General features: G+C 39.6%; 1 protein-coding gene across 10 annotated transcripts in view; it reads right to left on the bottom strand.

Annotated features, from left to right (window-relative positions):
* NPNT (nephronectin) overlaps positions 1-23,443 on the bottom strand; it is a 77,254-nt gene that overhangs the window by 5,104 nt on the left and 48,707 nt on the right. For 9 of the 10 annotated variants that reach the window (XR_016509049.1, XM_090266373.1, XM_090266376.1 and 6 more), the window contains 2 exons: positions 6,715-6,801; positions 6,158-6,256 (listed from right to left, as the gene is read on the bottom strand). Coding sequence is in view for 9 of the 10 variants with exons in the window: in XM_090266373.1 (XP_090122499.1) it covers positions 6,158-6,256; positions 6,715-6,801 (186 nt within the window). In the remaining variant the exon portion in view is untranslated. Of the gene's footprint in view, positions 1-1,786; positions 2,040-6,157; positions 6,257-6,714; positions 6,802-23,443 lie in introns of those variants that run through there. The other variant, XM_090266381.1, reaches the window with a different exon arrangement.

Raw genomic sequence — 23,443 nt, 5'->3', positions numbered from 1 at the left:
CCCAAGGGGTTATCCAGTGACTGCAGAATAAAGGTCTGAGTTCAGAGCACTTGCTGCGTTCAGATTGGATGGCTGGTTTGCATGCTTCTCTCCCCCAGATGTGCACTCTCTGGTGTCAGAACCAACCATTCCCTCAACCACCCGATGACATTCCTAGCATATGGTGGGACTTTAGTGCCATTTGTTGAATAAATGATGTTCTAAGAATACAGAAAAGAAAACCTGAAAGGAAGTAGGTCCTTCAGTCATATACTTGAATCATCAACAACAAACAAAATTTCTTACCCTCATCCCACCACCCCTGCCACCCCCCAAATTAATCCAAATGGTATTTTAGGCCAAAATATTAAGATGGATTTTATATGTCTCCCCATAAGTTAGCTTTTGAATCATCACAGGTATTTTGGTTAAGACTAAGATACAAGGTTATTACAGTTAACCTGCAAGTTTTAAGAAAACAAGGATTATCTTAAGTCTCTGTGGAATGTATACTAATGTCACTGCCAGACGCTGCCTGTGAGAAAGGAAACCTAACAAAGCAAGGCATCCTAATAAGAGTCAATCCTGAAATGTAAAACATGATCAATGAAGCTACAGTTGCTCTTCCTCTACAGAGCTGCTCTGTGAACATTTATGCAGTGTTATAACTTGCTTTCTTCATAAACATATCAGCCATTTTTCTATGTCAACAAAGACATTTTTCACAGCTTCAAGTATGCCATTAATAATTTAGTCTTTTTTTACTGAAGATTTAAGTTGTTTCCAAGTTTTCACTCTGAGAAAACACTATAAAGTAGTAAGACAAGCAAAAAAATAACAATATTTGCAACACATGAAAAAGGACTGTTTCCTTTTTACAGAGCTTACAAATCAACAATAAAAAGAAATATACAAAGCATCTCAGAAAAAAATGATTTTTAAAATGTGAAAAGATGGCCAACTTTTCACAATAAAATAAATTAAAATTAAAATGAGATGGTTTTTTACCTATAAGCTTGGTAAAGGTTTTTAAAAGTAGTAGAATAAGATCTGTGTTGAGATGATCCTTAAATATTTATTTGTGGTAGTATAAACTGGTATGACCATTATGAAGGGCAATTTAGTAAAATCTATCAGAATTAAAAAATGCAAGTTCCCTTTGATTCAGCATCCCACAAATAGGAATGTATTCTACAGATATATTCTATTCAAATATATGTGAAATAATATGTATATGTTTTCACTGCAGTATTGTCTGAACTACCAAAAGGCTGGGAACAACTAATATGTCCCCCAGAGTTTGGTTGATTAAATACAAGGGAACATCTGAGGAATAATGAAGGAATACTGATGAGTAAGAAGGAGGATGCTCTGTATGTACTGATACAGGACAATCTTCAACAACAATGGCTAATACTATTTTAATAACACTGAGACTGCTTTAAATGCTTTATATATGTTGAATAGATACTTCTGATTATCTCCCTTTAAGTGACTTGCTCAAGGTCAAAGCTAGTGAGCAGTGGTGCTCAGCCCAGGCATTCTGGTTTTAATATCCTTGTTCTTCATGTTAACTCTTTAGACAATATTCTTAAGTGGCAAAAGCAAGGTACATGAGAGCGTGCTTTGCTGTTATATGGACAAATACATCTGTCGAAACTGGTTGCATCTGAGAGGTCAACTGAGAGCCAGGGCTGGAAGACAGAATTTATCTTTACTGTTGATTTATTTTTCCATTTACAAGTATTTCAAAATAATGCTTTTTAATGCTGCAACAGACATACTTGTATGTACACGCTGGCATACTTATTCTATATTAAAGTGAATTCCTTGTAGCTAGCAGTAGCAGACAGAGGACTGAGTCAGTTGCCTTTAAACCCTGAGGGTTCCAGAAAAAGGGCCCCAGGTTCAGCCTTGACATCTACAGGAGAAGGGTGTGTTTTCAGGGCCACAGCCACAGGCCTGCAATGAATCACCACATCTGTTGGCAGCACAACTTTCCATTCTTTAGAGCAGGGGTCCGTGGCCCATTAGGAACTGGCTGCACAGCAACAAGTGAGCTGGAATGTAATGCACTTGGATCATCAGGGAAAATATCTCCCATCCCCACCCCCACCCCCAGTCTGTGGAAAAATTGCCTTCCATGAAACTGGTCCTTGGTGTCAAAAAGGTTGGGGACTGCTGCTTTAGAGTAACTTATTAATTTCACTATCTCACAAGTAAGTTTAAGAATGTGATAAACAAAACCCAATGAGCACCAGGCAGGGCAGGTAGCAAATGCAATTATTTACAGCTGTTTCTCAAATCTGTTAAGTTTCTTTAATTGCGGGTTTTCTCTTCTCGGAGATGTTAGCATATAAGAACACTTGCATATCTTGATCTTTAGATAATACACAGAAATAATTCATTAAATTACTTATATTTACACAACCTCACCTAAACATCAAGAAAAACGGGCATTTTTCTTAAGACGCTTTATTAGTATTTCTCCATCAGTATGTGGTTAAAATTCCCCAACATATTCTAAAAAGCCCATCTGCAACTCCACCTTGATATATGGCATGCACAGCTACCTTCTTCAAACTTGCCCTCCGTTGTTCTTCCCTTCCATTTTCCAAGCTGGAACCCTGCTGCTCACCGATCTCCTGGGGAGCACCTGGGGCATTCCGCTCTGAGTCAGAGCTGGTGTAAGAGGTTTTCTAACCCAACACTTCTCCAGTGCTCAAAACAACACCTTGCCATGTGCCATCCAGTCACTTGCCTCCACTGACAGAGAGTCCTTCCTTCGGCATCAGCCTGAGCTCTTTTCTGACTATTGGGGCAGTCTTTCAGAAGGTGAAGCAAAATTGATCTCTCTCTGGTTTTCACCTGCTAATTGGACTTCCATCCCTTTGCGGTCAGGTCACAGAACAATGGTGACAGATGTTGTCAGTCAAATAACTGAAAAGCAGCCCTATTCTACTGTTTCTTCTCCAGGCTAAACATTCTGGTTTCTTCCTCTGTTGTTCTGTAGGCTTTGAGACACCTCTCCATCCACATCATTCTGAATGACCTACACTTATCTCTCTTTTTCTCAGACTGGAAAGAACCCACTGAAGTGGAGTTTCCATTGTGGAAAAAACAGCATATTTCTAGCAAAATAACCCAACTTTTTGGCAGCAACAATACAGGGTTCACTCATTTATTTCATTGTCCACTAAAAACCTCAAGTCTTTCACATTTACTACTTAGGCACTTCTTCCCTCCCACAGCTGAGTCATTGGTTTCTAGACCATAAGCCATGCCCAGTATTCATCCCCGTTAATTTCATCCTCTTAAATGAGACCCGCTGATCTAATCTGGGCAAGCTGGTTGTGTCAGCACAGTCACTTTCTCCTCTGGCTTCGAGCCAGCCACAGCTTGGGTGGGACACCTTTAGTAACCAAATCCAACATGCAGGTCATTGGTAAAAACCCAGAGCAGCCCCAGAGGGCAGCCCCCCAGAGCCAATCACCAGGAGCTATCCAGTCATTTCCCAACAGCACCATGTCCTTCCCATTTGTTCTGTGCGGTCACAACAAAATCACCATTTACAACTTCTTGCCTGACATTTTAATTTCCAATCCTCTTCTCATTTTTCTATTAGAGGGCAATAGAATATGGGTCACATCACATATGAGATGAAGAATAAAAAAAGTAGAAAAGTACTAAATTGGTCCTATAAAATAGTACATGAATTCTAAAAAATCAAGTATTTATCTACATAGACTATTTACACAGATCTATAACAAATTCTTCTGAGTTCATTTAGCATGGATTACTCTCTCCAGTGTGCCTTATTTGAAAGTTATTCGTTATGGCCATGAACATGCACAGCTAACAATTCTTTCTTCTGTAGAAACTACCCCAGGTCAGCGCCAGCCATGTCACAGGGCTGAGACCTGCTCATTGGATCATGTGCCCTAGCACGGAGGCTGAGGTCAGGCTGTGGGGAGTGAGAACCCCGGATACTGTGCAGGTGACCTGCACACTGAGCTGCCTCAGAGGCCGCGTGGGGAGCACAGAGAGGTCTGGACGTGAAAGCCACTCATTCGCTCTGTGGCCTTAGGAAGTTTATGTAAACTCTGGACCTCAGTATTTCCTTTGCAAAAGAAAAACAATATTACCTGTTTCACAGGGTGGATAATAGGGTATTAAATAAAATTAATGAGATGATGAATACTCAAGACTACAGTAGGTTTTAAATAAATGTTGGTTTCTCTCTAATTCACATACGGTAGTCCCTTTCTATATTGCAGTTCACTTATTGTGGCCTCACTGTATCTTGGGATTTTAAAAAATATTATGTTTAATTATTTATTGCAGATTTTTCACTATATCACAGGATTTTGCGGTATTATACACATATGTTGTTAAAGTTACATAGGTTTAAGAGTGTAGAATAAATGTAAGGTTCCTACTTTGCGGGGGAGTCTAGAACGTAATACCCATGATAAGTGAGGGAATACTGTATATATGTCACATTAATAATATTGTCCCAATAGTCACAGGGACACAAAGTACAGCATAGAGAATATGGTCAGTAATAATATAATGACTATGTATGGTGCCAGGTGGGTACTTGAATTACTGGCGTGATCACTTTGTAAATTATATAATTGTCTACCATTATGCTGTACACCTGAAGCTAATATAAAATAATATTGAATGTCAACTGTAATTAAGAAAATTTTAAACTATATAGTCCTGGCTGGGCAGCTCAGTTGGTTAAGAGTGTCATCCTGCTATACCAAGGTTATGGGTTCAGTCTCTAGTAAGGGTCCATACAAGAGGCAGCCAATGAATGAATAAAATAAGGGGAGCAACAACTCAGTGTTTCTCTAAAATCAATAAGTATATATGTCTATAATAAAAATACTTCCTCTTAGTTACCTCAATGAATGAGAGTTAACAGGACAGTAAGGAGAGAGGCTGTCTGTGTGTATGCATGTTGTTAAAAATCATTTTAAAGCCAAAAGGAATTTTAAAAAGTTAAATTTGTAGAATATTCATATTTTTAAAAGCTTAACTCAAATTTTTATTTTAAAATATCTGTCTAAAATTTCAATCTTAGGAGATCTAATTAAATATTTTCGTCTAACATTGAATTTTAATACCTTGCTACTCAGAATGTAAATCAAGGATTAGCACCATAAGCATCCCCAAGAAGCTTGTCAGAAATGCATCAAAATCTACATTTTAACCAGGCCTCCTGCTGATTTGTACAAATGCTGAAGTTTGAGAATAACAGGTTTAACAGAGCATATCCTCACTCAAGTGAACTGTGTGTTTTGTGTTCTTCTATATAATATCTGGGATGGTATTGAGAACCTGGCTTTTCATTAACAACATACTTTTTAGTTAACAATATACTTTTTCTTCACATCTCATCTCCTGCATTCCTAAATTTAAAAACAGGAGTATAAAAAGGAAAAAAAAAAAGAAACCAAACTCCTCATCCTTCCATTAAGTTGACATCATCCATAAAAGATTTAATTACTTAGGGGAGGGCGAAAACCAACAATATGTAGCTTTACTTCCTGGTACAAGACAACAAAACATCTCTTAAGTATTAAAACCTCAGATTAATAGCAAGTGTTCAATTTAAAAGCCTGCTAATTTTCTAAGGAACTGCGTCTAAATCCACCTTACTAAGAACATTCTCTAGGAATAAGTAGTAGTAATTTATAAGTACTTTCTGCAGCATCCAAGTGAGATTGATTTTTTTTTCCAGAGAGATATTCACAACTCCACAGAAATGTCAGTCTCCTTCAACTATGTCTCAAATCTTTAAAACAAAAAAGACATGATTGAGAAAATAGCCAGGGCTCCTACCAGGGCTGATAGACTTCTTTTACATTTGGGAATGGGGCACTACAAGTAACCTAACATAGGTTATAGTAAGTCCACATTGTTTTATTTTCCAAGCTTTTAAAGAGGTATTTACTAGCCTTTTAATGAACTACTCATCTTCCCATAATATAATTCTAGTTGACAGCTAACAAATTTAGCTCTTAAGAAGTGGAATATATGAATAAATGTTGGACGAGATGTTCTTCACCCTCTTTATTAGGCAAACAGAGATGTTACATACAGTACACTTGAGTCTTCTGAGAGGATCAAATGGAAATGCATCCCAGAGTTACGTAATTGCTCTTACCTGCTGGATCCCTCACTGGTTCCCAGTGCAAGTCACTGTCTTTTTCCCTGATCCATCCACAAAGCCCATGGTCAAAATTGCAACTGTGAATGAGGACACCTGCAGGAAATGACCAGACAGACAAGTAAACCAAAAACTAACAACAGAAATGTATTTGTTACAAGGTTATCTGTACACATGCGCTCTCCTATTTTGCACTTACCTAACCCACCAGAACTTCTCCCCAGGAAACCACATGAATTCCCTTCTCAGCACAACTGTTGCATGTGTGCTCAGATGTTGCCAAATTATGATCCTGTTACATCACCACTTATAAAATATGATTTCCTCCTCAGTTTATATTAAATTCTGTTTAATATATTTTTTTAAAAGATAACACTCAATTATTTTTGCCCAACTGATTAACCGCAGAGGAAATCAAGTTGTAAAAAAAAAAAAAAAGGATCTAAAAATTTCCCAGATGTAACCTAACAATCTACAATTTAAAAGTTAGTTTCATGAAACAAAGGGAAACAATTCAATGTCACTCTAATGGTACTAAGACTAGAAATACCTACCTGGATCATCCTTTGCTTCATCATCTGCACTGACTCCTCTTTCAATTTCAAATATTTCAAACAAATCATTTGAAGGATGCCGTGGAACTGCAAGAGAGGGAGATGTTTTGTTTTGTTTTGATCAGGTTTAGATAAAGGGGCATTACTTTTAATGTGGGCAGGGGAGAAAAACCTGGGCATTCGCTCATCTGGAAGAATGCAAAATAATTATACTTTACATGAAGATTCACAAAGTTTGTTCTACAGTGGTGTATACTGTAATATTTATCTGGGTACAAATTAAACATGGTTTTCAAAAGTTTCTAATATTCAACATAAAATATATTAAAAGGTCTTCATCTGGAAAATACATTTTAAAAGAGCTACCAATTACAAGTAAAATATTCATCTCTATGAAATTCAAAATTTCGTCTCTATGGAAGATACACTATGAACTCTAGATTAAGGATGTTTTAACTGAAATGCCTGCCAATGCAGCGGGTGGTTTGGTTTTCTAACCACAGCATCAACTTCCCTCCAGTGACCTCTGCACACCGCTGCACGCTAATCCTGATTTCTTACCACGGCCTGCCTTGCTTAAGCAGGTGCCCTGGCTCCTTTAAGAACAAATCCAAGGGCCTTGGTGCAGCATTTACAATCCCCTCCCCCTACCCTAAAGTGCCCAAACATGTCATTCACGTTTAGCTTAAGATGCTCTTCCTGCTAATTAACCCACCACACTTCCCCTCTTCATTCATTGCCCAGTGTAAACGTCACTGCCTGTGTGAAAACCCTCATGCCCAGGCAAATTGAGTTCTTTCCCTAGTAATTCATAGTCTCCTGTCTCCACACCTCTGTTCCACTTTTTCATAGACTTGCAGTTATTTACATACATGTGTGTCTGACCCTCTGCTAGTCTCTGAGGTCCTAGAGAGAATCAGTCAAGTCTTATTCATGTGGTACTTCCAGCATGTGACCTGGTGACAGGCACTAATAAGTGTTAACTGAACAAATGTGAAGATCTTGTCAAGAAACTCATGGACTACGTCAACCCTTTCCTCATGGAAAGTAGTGGGACCAAGCATAAGTATACACTTAAAAAAAATTAATTTAAATCATTAGTTTTTCACTCCTTTCATGCGTATTTCATTACCACCCCTATGCTAAGCACTGTGGGAGGCCGAGGAGACAGGGTGAAAGGTGTGAACAAGACCAACAAGGACCTGGCCCTCATGGTGCCTGCATTCTAAGGGGAGAGGCAGAGCAGCTCGAGGATCAATGATTCTGAGTGTCGTTTAGGGCCAGGAAGGAAAACACCAGATGATGCCACGGAGAGTGCCTACAGTGAAAACGGGGAGTGCGGGAAGAGTGGTGGGGGTGGGAATTCTTGGCCGAAGATCAGGGAATACTCCCTTTTCTTTGACAGAACTTAATTGAATTATCTCTATTTTTATAGAACAGAGTGAAAGATGTAGAACACTAAGGAACAGACACTAATCAAAGGGTTCTTTTTTGATGATATTCCTATTACTTTTTAGCAAGAATTTTTAATAATAATCACATAATATTTACACGGTTATTTTTTTAAGCTTACTGCTTTAAATTTTTTTCCTGCTTGTTTCAAAAGTCCAGACAGTACAGCCCCTTCCCCTCCCCCTCCAAAACACTCACATATACCCAGCCTATGAGGGATAAAGAAGAGAAGCAAGTTCAGAGACAAACTCTAGGGACACAACCTGTTCACAGGCACCCTGGGGGTGAGGCAACTGCCCTCCCTCTTTTACACCCAGATGACTGACAGCAATGCCATCCAATTATAGCTTTTCTTTATTTCTTTGGGGCTCTGGGAGGGAGGCTGACTTTTATCTACTAGAAATACTACAAAGTTGTAGGCAAGCATGCTTCATTTCTCATGACAAAGAAAGTTAGAAAAACTACAGAACCATCATTTTATTGTTCCCTCAATCTTGTAATTTATGCAAATTATTTCTGGATTGGAATAGCTCAGAGCTTCAAGTACCATATTTTAGGGACGTTATGACAGTTTGTCAGTTCCCATTTTTCCACACCAAGAACTGTTAGATGGCAAATAGTGTCTTGGTGCAGGGAGATCAAAGAGGTCCTCTCGGAGGAAACACCATTTAGATGGAAGAAGAACATGGAATCTTCTAAGCAAAGTGTTGGGGTTGGGGAAGAGGAAGTATTTTAGGCCTCAGTGCAAAGAACAGTGCTCAGAACAGTTGGAGAAAGGTGTTCACAGTGGCTAGAGGGCACTGAGGAACAGAAAGCAGCCTAAGATGAAGTGGAAGGGAAAGAAACGCACGAGATCACCCATTTGAAAACAGCAACCCAAGGAATTAGTCATCTAACAACTTGCAAAGTGTCAGATGGTTCATTAGTATTGTAAGCACTGGGATTCAAGAAATATTTAATTCAGCCGCAGATGATCATACACACCTTTATTTTAATTCATTGGGAAACCTTCCAAGGAATTTAGAGACTTGAACTGCTCAGCAGCCATTAGTTCTTACAACCGAGTGTGCGCTACTCTGTAACTGTGCCACATTATCTAACTAACTCTCCTTCCTCACACGTACCAGTGTGGAATGCTAAGGGTGTCCCACTGCTGTGTCAGGAGAAAATATTAAGTGAAATAAGCAGTGGGGAAAAAAATAAAGCATTATGATCTCCACTATGTACAAGAAAAACAAATGAACAATCCAAAAACTTGGACTAGAAAAAAGAATGGTAAAAAATACACCAATATGCTGCCCTGACCGGTATGGTTCAGTTGGTTGGAGCGCCAACCCGTAACCTAAGAGTTGAGGGCTCGATTCCTCAGGGCACATGCCTAGGTTGTCGGTTCAGTCCCCCGTACAGACGTGCACCATCTCTGGTCCAGGCACGAGTGATCATGGGTCTGGGTGTGTCCTGGGTGAGGTGCAATGGGGCTGTTGGGGGCACAATCAATCTATGCTTTTCTCTCGAATTGATGTTTCTCTCTCTCCCTTCCTCTCTAAAACACAATGAAAAAATGTTCTTGGGTGAGGATTAAATAAATAAATATAAATACACCAATATGTTAATAATGGTAGTCTGATAATTAGAAAGATGTGGTATTTTTCTCTTTATTATTTTTTTTGGTCTTTTGTAATTCAAAATTTTAAAGACTGTTTATAAAAAGAATTTGTATTACAAAAAGCTTAAACCATTGAAAGAAGAGAATTCCATCAGAACACAGCCACATACCCTACCCCATAGCAATTATGTCTGTTACTTGTATTTTGACTGTTCAGATAGGACTCTAAACAGAGCATCTTGATAACTTGTTAAATATGAGGCTATGAAATTGAAATGTACTTGTGTAATTTGAACATATTCTTTAATCCAAAGTTGGGTTAATCAATGCAGAAAAATTTGATTAAAATAAATGACTACCCATACCCCAAAACACAAGTATAACCAGGATAGATGCTGATACCTGATTTCCTACTTATTCTCTCCTGCACCATATTTTGGCTAATAGCCAATTTAAATACATATACATATGTTTTATTTCCTCTTTTACCCTGGCTGGTTTGGCTCAGTGGATTGAGCGTCGGCCTGCGAGCTAAGTGTCGCTGGTTCAATCTTCCAGTCAGGGCACATCAGAGAAGGAAAACTCTGACTCCAAAAAACCTCCGCTGCCTTGCGGCATACCTCTTCAGGGGAAAGGCTAAGGGAGTAAACCCCGACAGAAAATCCGGAGCCGGAGTCCCTAAGGCGGTTCGACGTTGTAGTCAACACCGGCAACTCCTGCGGCGCACCTGAAGCCAAGCTGTATTGACTCCGTCTTTCCCTTGGACCCTTCAGCTGCGAAGAGAGGGGGGGTCTGCTGCATGGGCAACAGCAGACCCTCCATATCACCCTGCCCAGGCTCTGTAGCTTCAGCTTCACTGGAGAGGACACTCCAGCGTCATCGCAAGATGTCGATTCAACACGGGAGGAGACAGATACCGTGTCACTCCCGAGTCGGACTGCACAACCATTCTCGGCGGTGCAGATAGACTCTTAAGAAGCTACACCATCGTCTCTCGAGACGGACGGCTGCCGAACGAACGAACATATGTTTTATAAAAACAAATACATATCAACTATCCTCTGTAGTTGAACCATTAATTCTCAGAATTAGAATGGTATAATTTTAAAGATTAAAAAAGGATGAGAAATTTAATAATAGAATTCCTCTTTTCAGCCACCCCGCCCCTTATTCCATTCGGGTGCTAATGCAATCAATCAAGAAAGTAGTCATCCACTGCGTACGAGGCACTGATTGGGCTGTGCTTTTCGGGAAGCAAAGAGCACAGTGTTGCCTTCGTAAGATCTACATTCCAGACCTGAAGACAGACACCTAACCATTTCCCCAGGTAATGAATGCTTTAAACGTGAGGTAGAGGAGGCTATGAGAGCATGGGGGTGAGCAGAAAGGGGGCTGGCCGGCTGAGCTGGCAGGGAGAGGACGGATGCACGAAAATCTCCGAGAGGTGAGACTTACACCAGGGCTCGAAGGATGAGTTACTGCGCGCTGGCGCCCTGGGGAACGTAGGAGTGTGGGGCTGAATCCTCACTGCAGCAGCAGGGCTCACAGGAGGCGAGATGAAAGGCACCGAAAGACTGAGGCAGGCAGATGCTGCAAGGCCTTTTAAAGGCCTGAAAAAAATTTGGACTCTATTCTGGTAGAAACTGGAGGGCTCTGAAGATTGTCACAGAGCAGTGCCAAGATGAGGTACACCATTCTGGCTGTACCATGAAGAATGAACAGAAGGGAGAGGACAGCAGAGGACAGTTATGACCAATATTAACTAAAAAATTAAGTCTTGAAAACATTTTTGCCTACAATTTTTTCTCATATTGTTCAATGTTTTCACCTACCAGAAAACCTCCTGCCCATTGCTGCTTCCATCCTTCCGCATGAACCACAAGGAAGGGGAATGTACAGGCACTGAAGGAAGGAGCCAGTGGATAAAACTGTGGTGGGATTGGTTTCAGAGGCCTAGGGTGCTTTCCTAACGCCTGGGAGCCCTGGGACCCGAGAGAAGGGTCAGCCTCGCAAATAAGCAGGAAACATCTTAAAAGAAAGTCTGGCCCAGTACTTTCTACTAAATATATTTTCCCCATGAATATGATAATATTAATATATAATCCGAGTTCATAAATGAGGTTTCCCAAATAGTCAGTTGTATATTTTACTCAAAAAGTGCTAAGAGTAAGCACAGTGAGGTGAATATAAATATTATGATACGCACCTCCCACTGCCAGCCTGCTCCTAAAGGGTGGCTATAGCAAAGTGTAAGCACTGTTTATGAAAGGCAGGTTTGCAAATTTTGTTTCTGTTCTTGGGTGACTCCCACGACATGACCCAGGGCGGTTCTGGCATTTGTTGTTGAACTAAAAGGTTAAAGATAACAATGTCTTAAATTCTATGCTTAGAGGTTTAGTTCATCTAAAGAGAAGGGCACACATGTAGATTTCCTAATATTCTGAAGGGGCTTTCAAGTGGCAAAACCTAGTGATTTTTAAAGACTACAGTGTGGGGATGAATGACAAGGATTTTATGAGGCAGCCTTGCCTCTCACTCCTCCTCTCCTCCCCCTTCCTCCTCTTCCTCTCTCCAGCCTCCGCCCTCTCCTTTCTTCGCTGCCCCCATTTTTCCTCTCAAGATGAAGAACATATGTATTACAGCTTTAAATGACCAGGGAGAAGGAAAAGAGTTTCTGAAATTTCCTAAACCACATTAGAGAAAATTCCTAGTTATCTACTGATTACAAGCAAAAAGGAAAAGGTTGCTAGGTTCCACAGACATAAGCCCCGGTTTGCCAAAGCTTTCATCCCACAGGAAGAATCTAAAAAGTTCAAAAAACAGCCCTGGATCATGTGGCTCAATGGATTGAGCACTGACCTGAGAACCAAAGGATCACAGGTTCAATTCCCAATCAGGACACATGCCTGGGTTGCGGGCCAGATCCCCAGTTGAGGGTGTGCAAAAGGCAACCACACATTCGTGCTTCTCTCCCTCTCTTTCTCCTTCCCTTCCCCTCTCTCTAAAAATAAATAAATAAAACCTTTAAAAAAAATAAAACACCTTTGGTGAAGGGTAAATAGCGGAACTAGAAAAAAATTAAATCTCTGGTGAAAGGTGGCACACAAGACACAGCTACTCAATAATAAGTCCAATTTTTATGACTCCTATTTCTCCTTTAGTCAAGTTTCAGAACAACCTCAAGCTCTGCTCAGGAGAACAGAACATCTAAAAGATGGCTCTTCTGTAGGTATGACCGTAAGGACGACAATGCAGCTTTTCTAGACTAAAAGTGCACTTCACAGGTTTTGTTCTCCTTCTCTCTTCTAAGCCAAAGGAACCTTAGAGGTTCAGTTCTGTGAGGACTGAGTCCTGCACACCAGAATGCAGGTGTTGGGCAGACCCCAACAGGTCCACTGGGACTGGATGCAGCTTGGTCACCTGGGGTGTCGCAGAAGCCCATGGATGTGGGGCACAGATGTCAGTGCCCTCAGGCCAAAAGAATCACTTTAAAGGAAGAAAGGGAGCTTTCATTTCTGATATTGATCAGACCCATCATGGAAATTTCCCTTCTGGGCATTGTCTGTGCAAAGGCTGTTGTCACTGTTTGCACTGCTGTCTCTAACATCACAGCTGTTCACGTAGGTTCTATAAACACCCAAACAGGACAGTCCAATGATCTGGTCATAAGAAAGGATATATGAAGTTGCAGCTTTCTATTCTCCTTTTGTCTGCTCACCTGATAGCTTGCACTTGCAAATCAACTTGTTTCAAAAGGACCTGGTTAGCCAAAAATAACATTAAAATTTGAATGAACCATAATAAAAAGCATCAAAAAAATATAAACATTTAGAACAAGAACACAAAATAGGGCTGAATTTTTCTTAGGTAAGTAAGAAATGCTATCATTACCATTTACATGAATTTAACAACGTAAGCGGAAGTAGCACTAGCTAGAACGCACTGAGTTCTTAGTTTATGCCAAGCACTGGGGTAAGAGTTTTAAATGTGCTCTGTCATCTAATTTCACAACAGCCCAATGAGGTAGATGCTGTTATTATCCCCACTTACAGATGAAGAAACAAAGGCATAAAAAGATGTAGTGACAGGACTCGGTAACAGAGTAACTGAGCGCCACACTTTTCATTACAACACTGTCGACAAATGTGCACACAACTTTAAAAAAAGTATGATTTCTGCCTTTGGTCACATTCACCCAGAACTCAATTTATACTTTCCAGAGAAAACTTTTTTTTTTATTTTTACCAGCCACTATAGGATCCAATTAAAATATAAATTGAAAATCTTGAAACCTTTCAGAATGCACAGCACCAGATCCTGACCTGTAAGCACTGACAACTTATTCCTTCAAAACACTTGCAGAAATTTCATCCTCATGGGGAGGCCAGGCATCTCTTTGGGGTTTCTGCAGGCCTTGCTGTTTACCAGAAAGCAAACCAGTTTGCAGACCTTTTCAACCCTCAGCAGAAACAATCTTTTTACTCATCACCAGAGACAATCAGAAAAGAGGCTGTATTTCCATGACTAAGAACAATGTGATCACACCAGTCACAGACCGTCAAATCTGTTGAAGGGAAACGAGAGACAGACTCTGTGGACAGCATGCAGTGAAGCAGCAATCAGCGAAAAGGAAGCAATTTTCTCCTTCCTGATTTAGAAGAACCCAGCAACAGGGAATCTGGTGTCTGATGTGGCCATCCATAAGAGCATCTGATACATATTACATCATAGTCTGTAGAGGATCTTTATCTGCAACACCTTTCTTCTTCCCTTCCTATGAGCCAGATGCCACATGCTACAATTTAGGAACAACTGCTACATTTTAAAGCCTCACATATGGCTATTTCTTTCTCCGCTGAGGACTGGGCTCTGCTGGATTGGGGCTGCCGTTCTGGTTCTCACAGCCCTGTTATTTCAAGTGTGGTGGACAGGTCAGCAGTGCGACCGCTGAGCTTGTTAAGACATGCAGAGTTGCAGGTCCTACTACAGCCTGACTCAACGGCAGTTTTCATTTTCACAGGACCCCACATTTCTTGTACACACAGCAAAGACTGGGCCGTACTTCCCTAGACAGTCTGACGTAGTACATGTGTCGGAGGGATGAGGAATCTACATTTTAGATCAGCATCCTCAATGACTGCAGTTCAAATGGGCTCTGACAACACTGAAAAAAATCTGCTTCCTGGGCCAAGGGATATTCTATTCCTTGCAGTAATCTGAGCTTCCTGGCCAAAACTGGACACACCTGACACTTTTGATTGTAAAGAAAAAATTGAAAGGTTAAAAATAGAAGTTAATAAAACCTTTAATGAATTTTTATTTAGTTTTTGAACCCTAACCCTAATTTTTTTTTTTTTTAAATTCTCACTGAGGACATGCTCATTGACCCTAGAGAGAGGCGAAGGGAGGGAGAGAGGGAGAGAGGGAGAGAAACATAGATATGAGAGAGAAACATCCATTGGTCGCCTCTTGTATGTGCCCCAGTCGGGGACTGAACCCACAACCTAGGTAGGCATGTGCCCTGACTGGGAATCAAACCTGTGACCTTTCTGGTCTATGGAACGATGCTCTAACCCACTGAGTCACAACAACCAGAGCTTTTAATATGTTCTAAATAAAATTAGCATGATTAAGAGTTAGAATCTACTGGTGTACTTTTTCAAAATACACAACACACTGCTGGAGAGAGTGGGATTCAGGTACCACTGGCCCCTCTCCCAAGGAATTAGTGCCATACTGAATTACTGTGACTAATGACAGCGGCAATGGAAAGATTAAAAAACAAACACAGCATGAGGCTAACAAAAAAAAAAAAAATGAAAATGCCCCCAAATATAAACTGGATAGATCCATGATGACCATTTTGGTCTCTTTTCTTCCAGACTTATATATTCATTCAGACATATGGAGGCATGCATTTTACACAGAAATGGGGCCAAATGGTATATATAGTATTGTATATTCTTTTCACCTAGAGAAGGAAAACTCTGACTCCAAAAAACCTCCGCTGCCTTGCGGCATACCTCTTCAGGGGAAAGGCTAAGGGAGTAAACCCCGACAGAAAATCCGGAGCCGGAGTCCCTAAGGCGGTTTGACGTTGTAGTCAACACTGGCAACTCCTGCGGCGCACCTGAAGCCAAGCTGTATTGACTCCGTCTTTCCCTTGGACCCTTCAGCTGCGAAGAGTGGGGGGGTCTGCTGCATGGGCAACAGCAGACCCTCCATATCACCCTGCCCAGGCTCTGTAGCTTCAGCTCCACTGGAGAGGACACTCCAGCGTCATCGCAAGATGTCGATTCAACACGGGAGGAGACAGATACCGTGTCACTCCCGAGTCGGACTGCACAGCCATTCTCGGCGGTGCAGATAGACTCTTAAGAAGCTACACCATCGTCTCTCGAGACGGACGGCTGCCGACGATTCTTTTCACCTAACATTTTAAAAACATGGGTGTTTTCCCAACTCATTAAGTATTTTACAAAAAACACCACTGCATAATATTTCATTATCTTGCTAGACTAGAATGCATTTTCCCCTATCTTCCCTTCCTTCTGCATAAAGTGTTAGTTATCTTCTTTGCTCCAGGATAGATCCTATCTGCTCTGGTACCAGACATTTGTCTCTGGGTCTTGGTTTCCAACTTGTTAGCAATCCCTTACATCACGCCTGTGTCCAGGCAGGCATGCCACATATTAAATCGACTTTTCTTGCTCTATGCCTGCCACTACCTTTCTGTCCTCCCAACTCCAAACCTCCAGCAGGCTCTTCTGAAGTCCAAGACCAAACCCACTGGTGTCAGAAACCATGCAAATAGAAGCTAATGGGAGAAGACTATTCAGTTTTGTGGAGACTAGTCTCTACACATTTTTAGTTCAGCTCCGCCTGACCCGAATTGGTGACAATGAACTCGAATCCCAACAGTTAAATAACACACACGATAAGCCACTCTGAAAGATTCACAATGACCATTAGCATATTAAGAAGTCCTACAGTTAACAAACCTATTTAGTTTACTAAGCCTAGGATCTCTCAAATTTATTTGGCCTCACAACTTCTTTGGGCACACATTTGCATAATATTCCAGAGAACTAATGTTCAATCAAACACACTTTGGGAATTACTGGTCTGTCCCGTAAGTGAAAGAAAAGGAATTTCATGTTATCTGTGGACTTCAGCGTTGCTCTTCAGGCCTATAGTGCTAGCACTGCCAATACATGTTATTATAATTCTATTCACACAATTTTAAAGTCCAAGGGTCCCTCAAGTTGGAATTATTTTAAAAATAATGCTTAATATTTCATATCACACATAAAAGGTTATTTCCTTAATCACATATTATTTTAATGTTTCTTACCATAGTTATTTCTATAAAATACTGTGATATTTTATATTTCATAGTAATTAATAACTCACAAACACTTTTACTTGTATTATGTTTGATCCTGGAAAGCACTCAATGCAAATATAAAGCTAAAGATATTACCTCCATTTACAGATGAGAAAGTTGAAGTGGAAAGCATAGTAACTTATCCAAAGTCACAAAACTCATAAATAACAGGGCTGGGAATCAAAATTAGATCTTTTGATTCACTGTATTGTATCCTTAGCCGTAGTTTAAAACTCTCAGCTTCAAATGCCTCCACCTTATTTTCATATTCCCTTTCAAAGCCTTTTCATCGTTAACATCCTGCTTAAAATTTTGAAGTATGTTAGATTTAGAGTTTTCTAAAGAATGCTTCTTTTCAATGGCTATATTAAACTATATCAGGATAAGAGAAAGACCGTAAGTTGAAGTAACTTTGATGATTTGAGGGGTGACTATCAAATCAACAAGTTAAACTTAGCTAGTCTGAGCATATGAAGAATTACTTCGATTTTTAAAAATTGAATCCAATATAAAATTTCATTTCACTCCATTCAACAAACATTTTTGCATGCCTACTGTGAATGTACCAGGCATTGTCTGACTGTTTGAGGGGAATATATTTGGGGGTAAACAGCTGCACTCTAACACACTTGGCAACAGAGGGAAATGATGCAGATCAGAAAATCAAGTCTAAAAAGATTCCCCTTGCAATCGATATTGGGTAAGATCTGACTATTAAGCATCTTTGGGCCCTAGAATTTGGAACAGATTTGAAAAACAAAGAATATTCAAAGGGCAAGCCAAAAAAGGTTGCTAAGCAAGTTTAAAAAAGACAACAACAATATTTCTAAGAAAAGATTTATGAAACTGAAAGTACTGAACCCCAAGAAGAAACAGATGATTTCCTGAGAGTGTTCCTTGAATACATGGAGTGCGGGGTCAGGTAACAGTTGACTGGCTGAGCACCTGACAGTACTGAAGAGAACTGGCCCAGAATTGTAATTTCATGACTGGGTTAAATATAAGTTAGAATATCCCAACAGTGGGATGGGTTATTGGAAGGGATGTTAGTCACTTTAGAGATCTGAATATAATTGGCATAATTTTTTTAAACCTCATAACATTATCACATAAGTAACTGATGTTTGTTTAGATAAAAGTTTTTAGACCATCAATGAAAATGCAAAAGGTTATTATAACTAACCCATCTGTACCACTTAGTTAAAGTTTAAATAACGTTTTTGCTGTTTTGAGCTCCTTTCTTAAGCAGGAGCAGTAAAAAGACAAAAACTCTAGCTTCAACGATATTTTGTTTATACCTACAGAAAATGTTGTTTTAAGGGGTTGTTTCTTAAATATTTCCTACATTTAAAAATGTGTGTACCTTCACACAGGCCTACTTTCACATAGTAAAAGCATAAATCAAAAATTAGGTTCTGGCTGGGTAGCTCAGTTTGTTAAATGTCCCGGATACACCAAGCGTTGGAGGTTCAACTCCCAGTCAGGGCACATGCAAGAATCAACCAATAAACACATAAATAAGTGGAACAACAAAGCAACATCCCCCCCGCCCCGCCCCCTCCCTCTCTCTAAAAAAAATTAAAAAGTCAATAAATTAAAATTTAAAAAATTATTTGAACTAATTTCAGAAGCTAGGAAATAGGTACTTTGAGACATTTCTGAATTGACATAATTTCCTTTTTCTCATTAACATCAAATTTTTAGATCTGCTAATCCACTGAATAGCCTCTGGATACAGAGAACAGACTGATAGAAGGCAGAGGGCTGGAGGGCTGGATGAGGAAAGTGAAGGGATTAAGAAGTACAATGCAAATGGACTGTTACAGAGCAGTCACAAGGATATAAACTGCACCATAGGGAATACAGTCAATAATACCGTAATAACTAGGTATGGGCCAGGTGGGTACTTGATATATAGGGGGACTGTGCTACAAAGTACATGGTTATCTAACCACTACGCTGTATACCCAAAACTAATACAGAGTAATATTAACTGTAAACTGTTATTGAAAAAACAAAAATAAAGGTAATATCTATTTAAAATATAATAATAATGTACTGAATAGAATATCAATCTTCAAAAAGAAGGAAGAAAGGGAGAAAGAGAGGGAGGGAGGGAAAAAAGGAAATAATGCTGGAAGCATAATTTTAAAAAGCTCTCCACAATATAAAAATAAGTAACAATCAGGAAAAAATACACTTTTTAATTTTCAGAAATAGATGAATGTGTTTATATATTAAACTAGGGTTTGTATGGAAAATTTGATTATATAATGATTATTTTATTTTTAAAAGTTACAAGTGATCAATCTATTTACTCATCTCTTTGTGGTGTTTAAGTGCCAATTAAGTGCCAGGAGTTATTCTAGGTTCAGGAAATGTACTAATGAACAAAATACGACATAAATACGTAAATAGTTAGAAGGTGATAAGTACTATTTCCAAAAAAAAGATTGAAAAATAGTGACTTCAGGTGTGCTGGTGGTGGCTGGGGAGGTCACAGTATTGAATGGGGGCGGGGGTCAGGGTAGCCTGACTGGTAAGCAGAGATTTGTATAAAGAGGTGAGAAAGTGAGCCAAGCTGACAGCTGGGGCTAGCGTTCCAGGGAGCAGGAACAGCTGGAGTAGAAGTCCTTTGCAGGGAGAAGTCTGAGGAACAGCAAGAGGCTAGAGGAGCTGGAGTGAAGTGAAGAAGGCAGAGTGCTAGGAGACGAGATAATTTAGGACTTTGTAAGACAATGGCAGGGCTGAAGGTCTTCCTGAACTAAGTGCTGCTAATGCAGAACTTTGAACAAGGACATCTCATTGACTTTAAAATATCACTGGCTGCTGAGTTGAGAAGAGACCACAGAGGGGCAAAGGTGGAAGCAGGAAGAAGCTATTCTTCCCCGAATTCTGAAATCCAAAAGCTGTTTCTGTAACACTAGGTAGCAAAGCTAACCTACACTTCATCTAACCTTTAGTGGACAAATTATTGTAAGTATTTATATGTTTCACTGTAGAAACATCAACATGCATCAGTACATCATATACAGCATATACAGCTTATTACTTTGCTAAAATGTGAAATATGCTGTATTCCACAATTCATATGGACTGTACTCCAGGGCCAGGGCGGCAGCATTGGAAATGGCAAGCAGTGGTCACGGTTTCCATTTAATTTGAAGACAGGGCTAACAGGATTTTTTTACAGATTGGATGTGGGTATAAGAAGAGTAATTTAGGATGACTCCAAGCCCTTTGGCTCTAGCTACTGTCAGATGAAGGTGCCATATCCTAGGGTGGAAAGACGATGGGTAGAAGTGTGTTTGGGTTGAAGCTGAGGTGCAATTCAACATGCTGTCTGAACACCTAGTTTCATCCCACTAGAGGGGTTACATAGGCAGGTGATATACTAGTCTAGAATCCAGGGAGAAATTGGGCTAGTGATGTATTCTTGGGTATTTTTTTTCTTTCTTAGTTCCTTTAAGAGTATCTTTACAGTCTTTTCTCAGGAAACCATAACAGGCACACACATACTATTAAAAAAAGCATACTGTTTAACAACCTCTTCCATTAAAATAATGTATCTTTCAATGTAAAGAAGAACATAATTATTGACGTTTGGGATATCTAGAGACTTACAAACAGTGTCGGTAATTAACATCACCTGAAAATTCATGAAATGAGGAAAGCCAAGTTTTATTCTCAGACCTGTGTGGCAAATAAAAATGTCTTAAGAACTTCTTATGCCAGAAGTGAAGAAAATACTAAATGAAGAAATGGTGTTGAACTAAAAGAGTGATAAGGTCTTTCTGTTTCCACAGTGAATAAACACCAGTTATTTGTCCTAAATTAAAAATGGGGAACCCTTCCCTTATTTAAAATATTCCCTACAATCACAAGCCAGAAAATTAAGAAGTGTCCAAACAACCTCATTCGTGCTCACACTGACCAGCAGCTATAGCTGAAGATGAAGTGAGAGGGGGGATATGATTTTCCGCAGGAGTGTCCCAAGACAGCAATGCTAGCTGTGGCATGCAATGGCCTTGGCACAGGGTCAAGGTAATTCTTCCCAGGGCCTATCTTTAGGATCACACTCTATTAGAATGACTGCCCTAACATCATTGGAACTCCACGTTTCCCCAATTTTATCCTGCTACATTCTATTGGTGAACTTCAATGTTATTTTAAATTCATATGTGTGTTGGTATGAAGAAAAATAATGGGAAGAAAGAGAGGCCTTCACAAAGAAAAAGAAAACATTAAGAGATTCAGAAAGATGTTGACGCCTATGTCAGAGTGTCTTTTTATATTAAATAGCCAAGTTCTTTTGACCCTACCTTAAGGCATGGAATAATATAAATACTATACTTACTTAAGCACTCATGAATAAACATTGCATTGTATGATCACAAAGAGATTAAAAAAAATATTGAGGAAGAAAAGAGAGACAGGAGAAAGAGAGAGGGAGGAAGGGTAGGAGAGGGAAAAAAAGGTGGGAGGATAAAAATTACAAAAAAATATGCTTTTCAAAAATAAGAGATATGTTCATATGAAATATATTATTGGGTCTACCATCTAATCCCTTTAAAATTTGTACCTATTGCCCCAGACATATACAATTACAACTATGTAAGAATTAGGGACTCTTCCTTTTAAATGGACAATGACCTAGAAGAAAAAATTTAATTGTAAGTCACATATAGCAAAACAAAGCATTTCTCTTAAAAAGAAAATTATAAGTGTCAGTATTCTTTTCACCTGGTAGAAAATTGGAAAAGCGTTCAGTCCAAAAGGAGCAAAGTTTGGTTTCATCATGGGGAATGGGAAAAGAATAAGAAGAAACTAGTGGCGTCAAAAGGCAAAGAGGAGAGAGGAGGCAAAGCAAAAGTAACCAAGAATAAACAAAGTGAAATATGACAAATGGAAAAATACAGGAAACAGATAAAGTTGTAAAATTGCAAACTTTGGTCTGGTAATAAAGGAACCTCTTCCTCCTTCAAAGCTTGCTTTGTTAACTTACAGCTTTCATCTCCATTGATGGCACCACCCTTTACCCAGTCACCCATTAAAAACCTGGGAGTCTTTACTCAAGCCCCACTCCAGATCTACCCACCAGTTTTCAGAAAGTGCACAGGATAACTGCAGTTTTTCTCACGGATCCCTAACTCAACCCTCTGGGTAGTTTATTGCATATGCTCTGCTTCTTCCTACCATTGTGCCTTTGTTGTAGTGTCCCTGTTACCTATAACGCCTCCCTTTTCTCATCCTCTTTGCCCCAATTCATTCAGGAAGTTTCCCACCCCAAATACTCCCTGCCCAAAGGATCATTAGGTCCCCTTCTGCCTACTCCCAAAATGTCCTACACAAATCTGCCTCTCCCACCAGACTGCCACCTTTTCTGTTTTATCTTTGTAAGCCCAATGTGTAATACAGGTCTTGGCATTTTAAAACTCACTAAAAAATGCTTAGTGTTAAATGAATGGACAGTGAAAGTTAAATGGCACATGATACAGCAAGTTCCACATCTCTGAGAGTTTTTGTGTAAATCTGGATATGTTATGAGAATTCTCATACTGGATAGGAGATGTGATCTCCTATATGACTGTGATATTCCCTCCATTTCTAAGCACATTTTTATTTGCCCAACCCTCTGACTTTTATTCATCTCTTTACAATATTGAATGGTGGGGGAATAAGACATACTTTGTACAGCATGGCCTATAGCTGAAATGTCATCATAAGAGCTTATTTAAAATGTGCTAACACAAAAGACCCCAAATAGCCAAAGCAATCCTGAGAAAGAAGAACAACATATTAGGCCTCACAATTCCTGATTTCAAGCTATACTGTAAAGCTACAGTAATTAAAAATATATGGTACTGGCATAAAAACAGGGACAAGAGACCAGTGGAACAGAATTGGGAGCCCAGAAATAAACCCAGGCATATACGGTCAACTAATATTTGATAAGGGGGTGAAGAATACTCAAATGGAGTAAAGTGTAAATTGGATAATCATGCAAAAGTATAAAACCAGACCTGTATCTTATGCCACTCACAAGAAATCACCTTGAAATACATTAAATACTTGGACATAAAACCTGAAAACATAGGTCAAAGCTCCTTGACATGGGTATTGGCAATGATATTTTGGAAATTACACATAAAGGACAGCAACATAATAAAAAATAAACAAGTGTACTACATAAAACTAAAAAGCTTCTCCACAACAACAACAAAACAATCAACAAGCCCTGCCTGGTGTAGCTCAGTGCACTCCACATCATCCTACAAACTGAA

This window comes from Furipterus horrens, unplaced genomic scaffold, assembly GCF_987537825.1.
Source record: "Furipterus horrens unplaced genomic scaffold, mFurHor1.1.pri manual_scaffold_2, whole genome shotgun sequence".
In the NCBI taxonomy this organism is placed as follows: domain Eukaryota; kingdom Metazoa; phylum Chordata; class Mammalia; order Chiroptera; family Furipteridae; genus Furipterus; species Furipterus horrens.
Note: the sequence above shows the minus strand (reverse complement) of the source record. Positions and strands in the feature narration are given on the sequence as shown.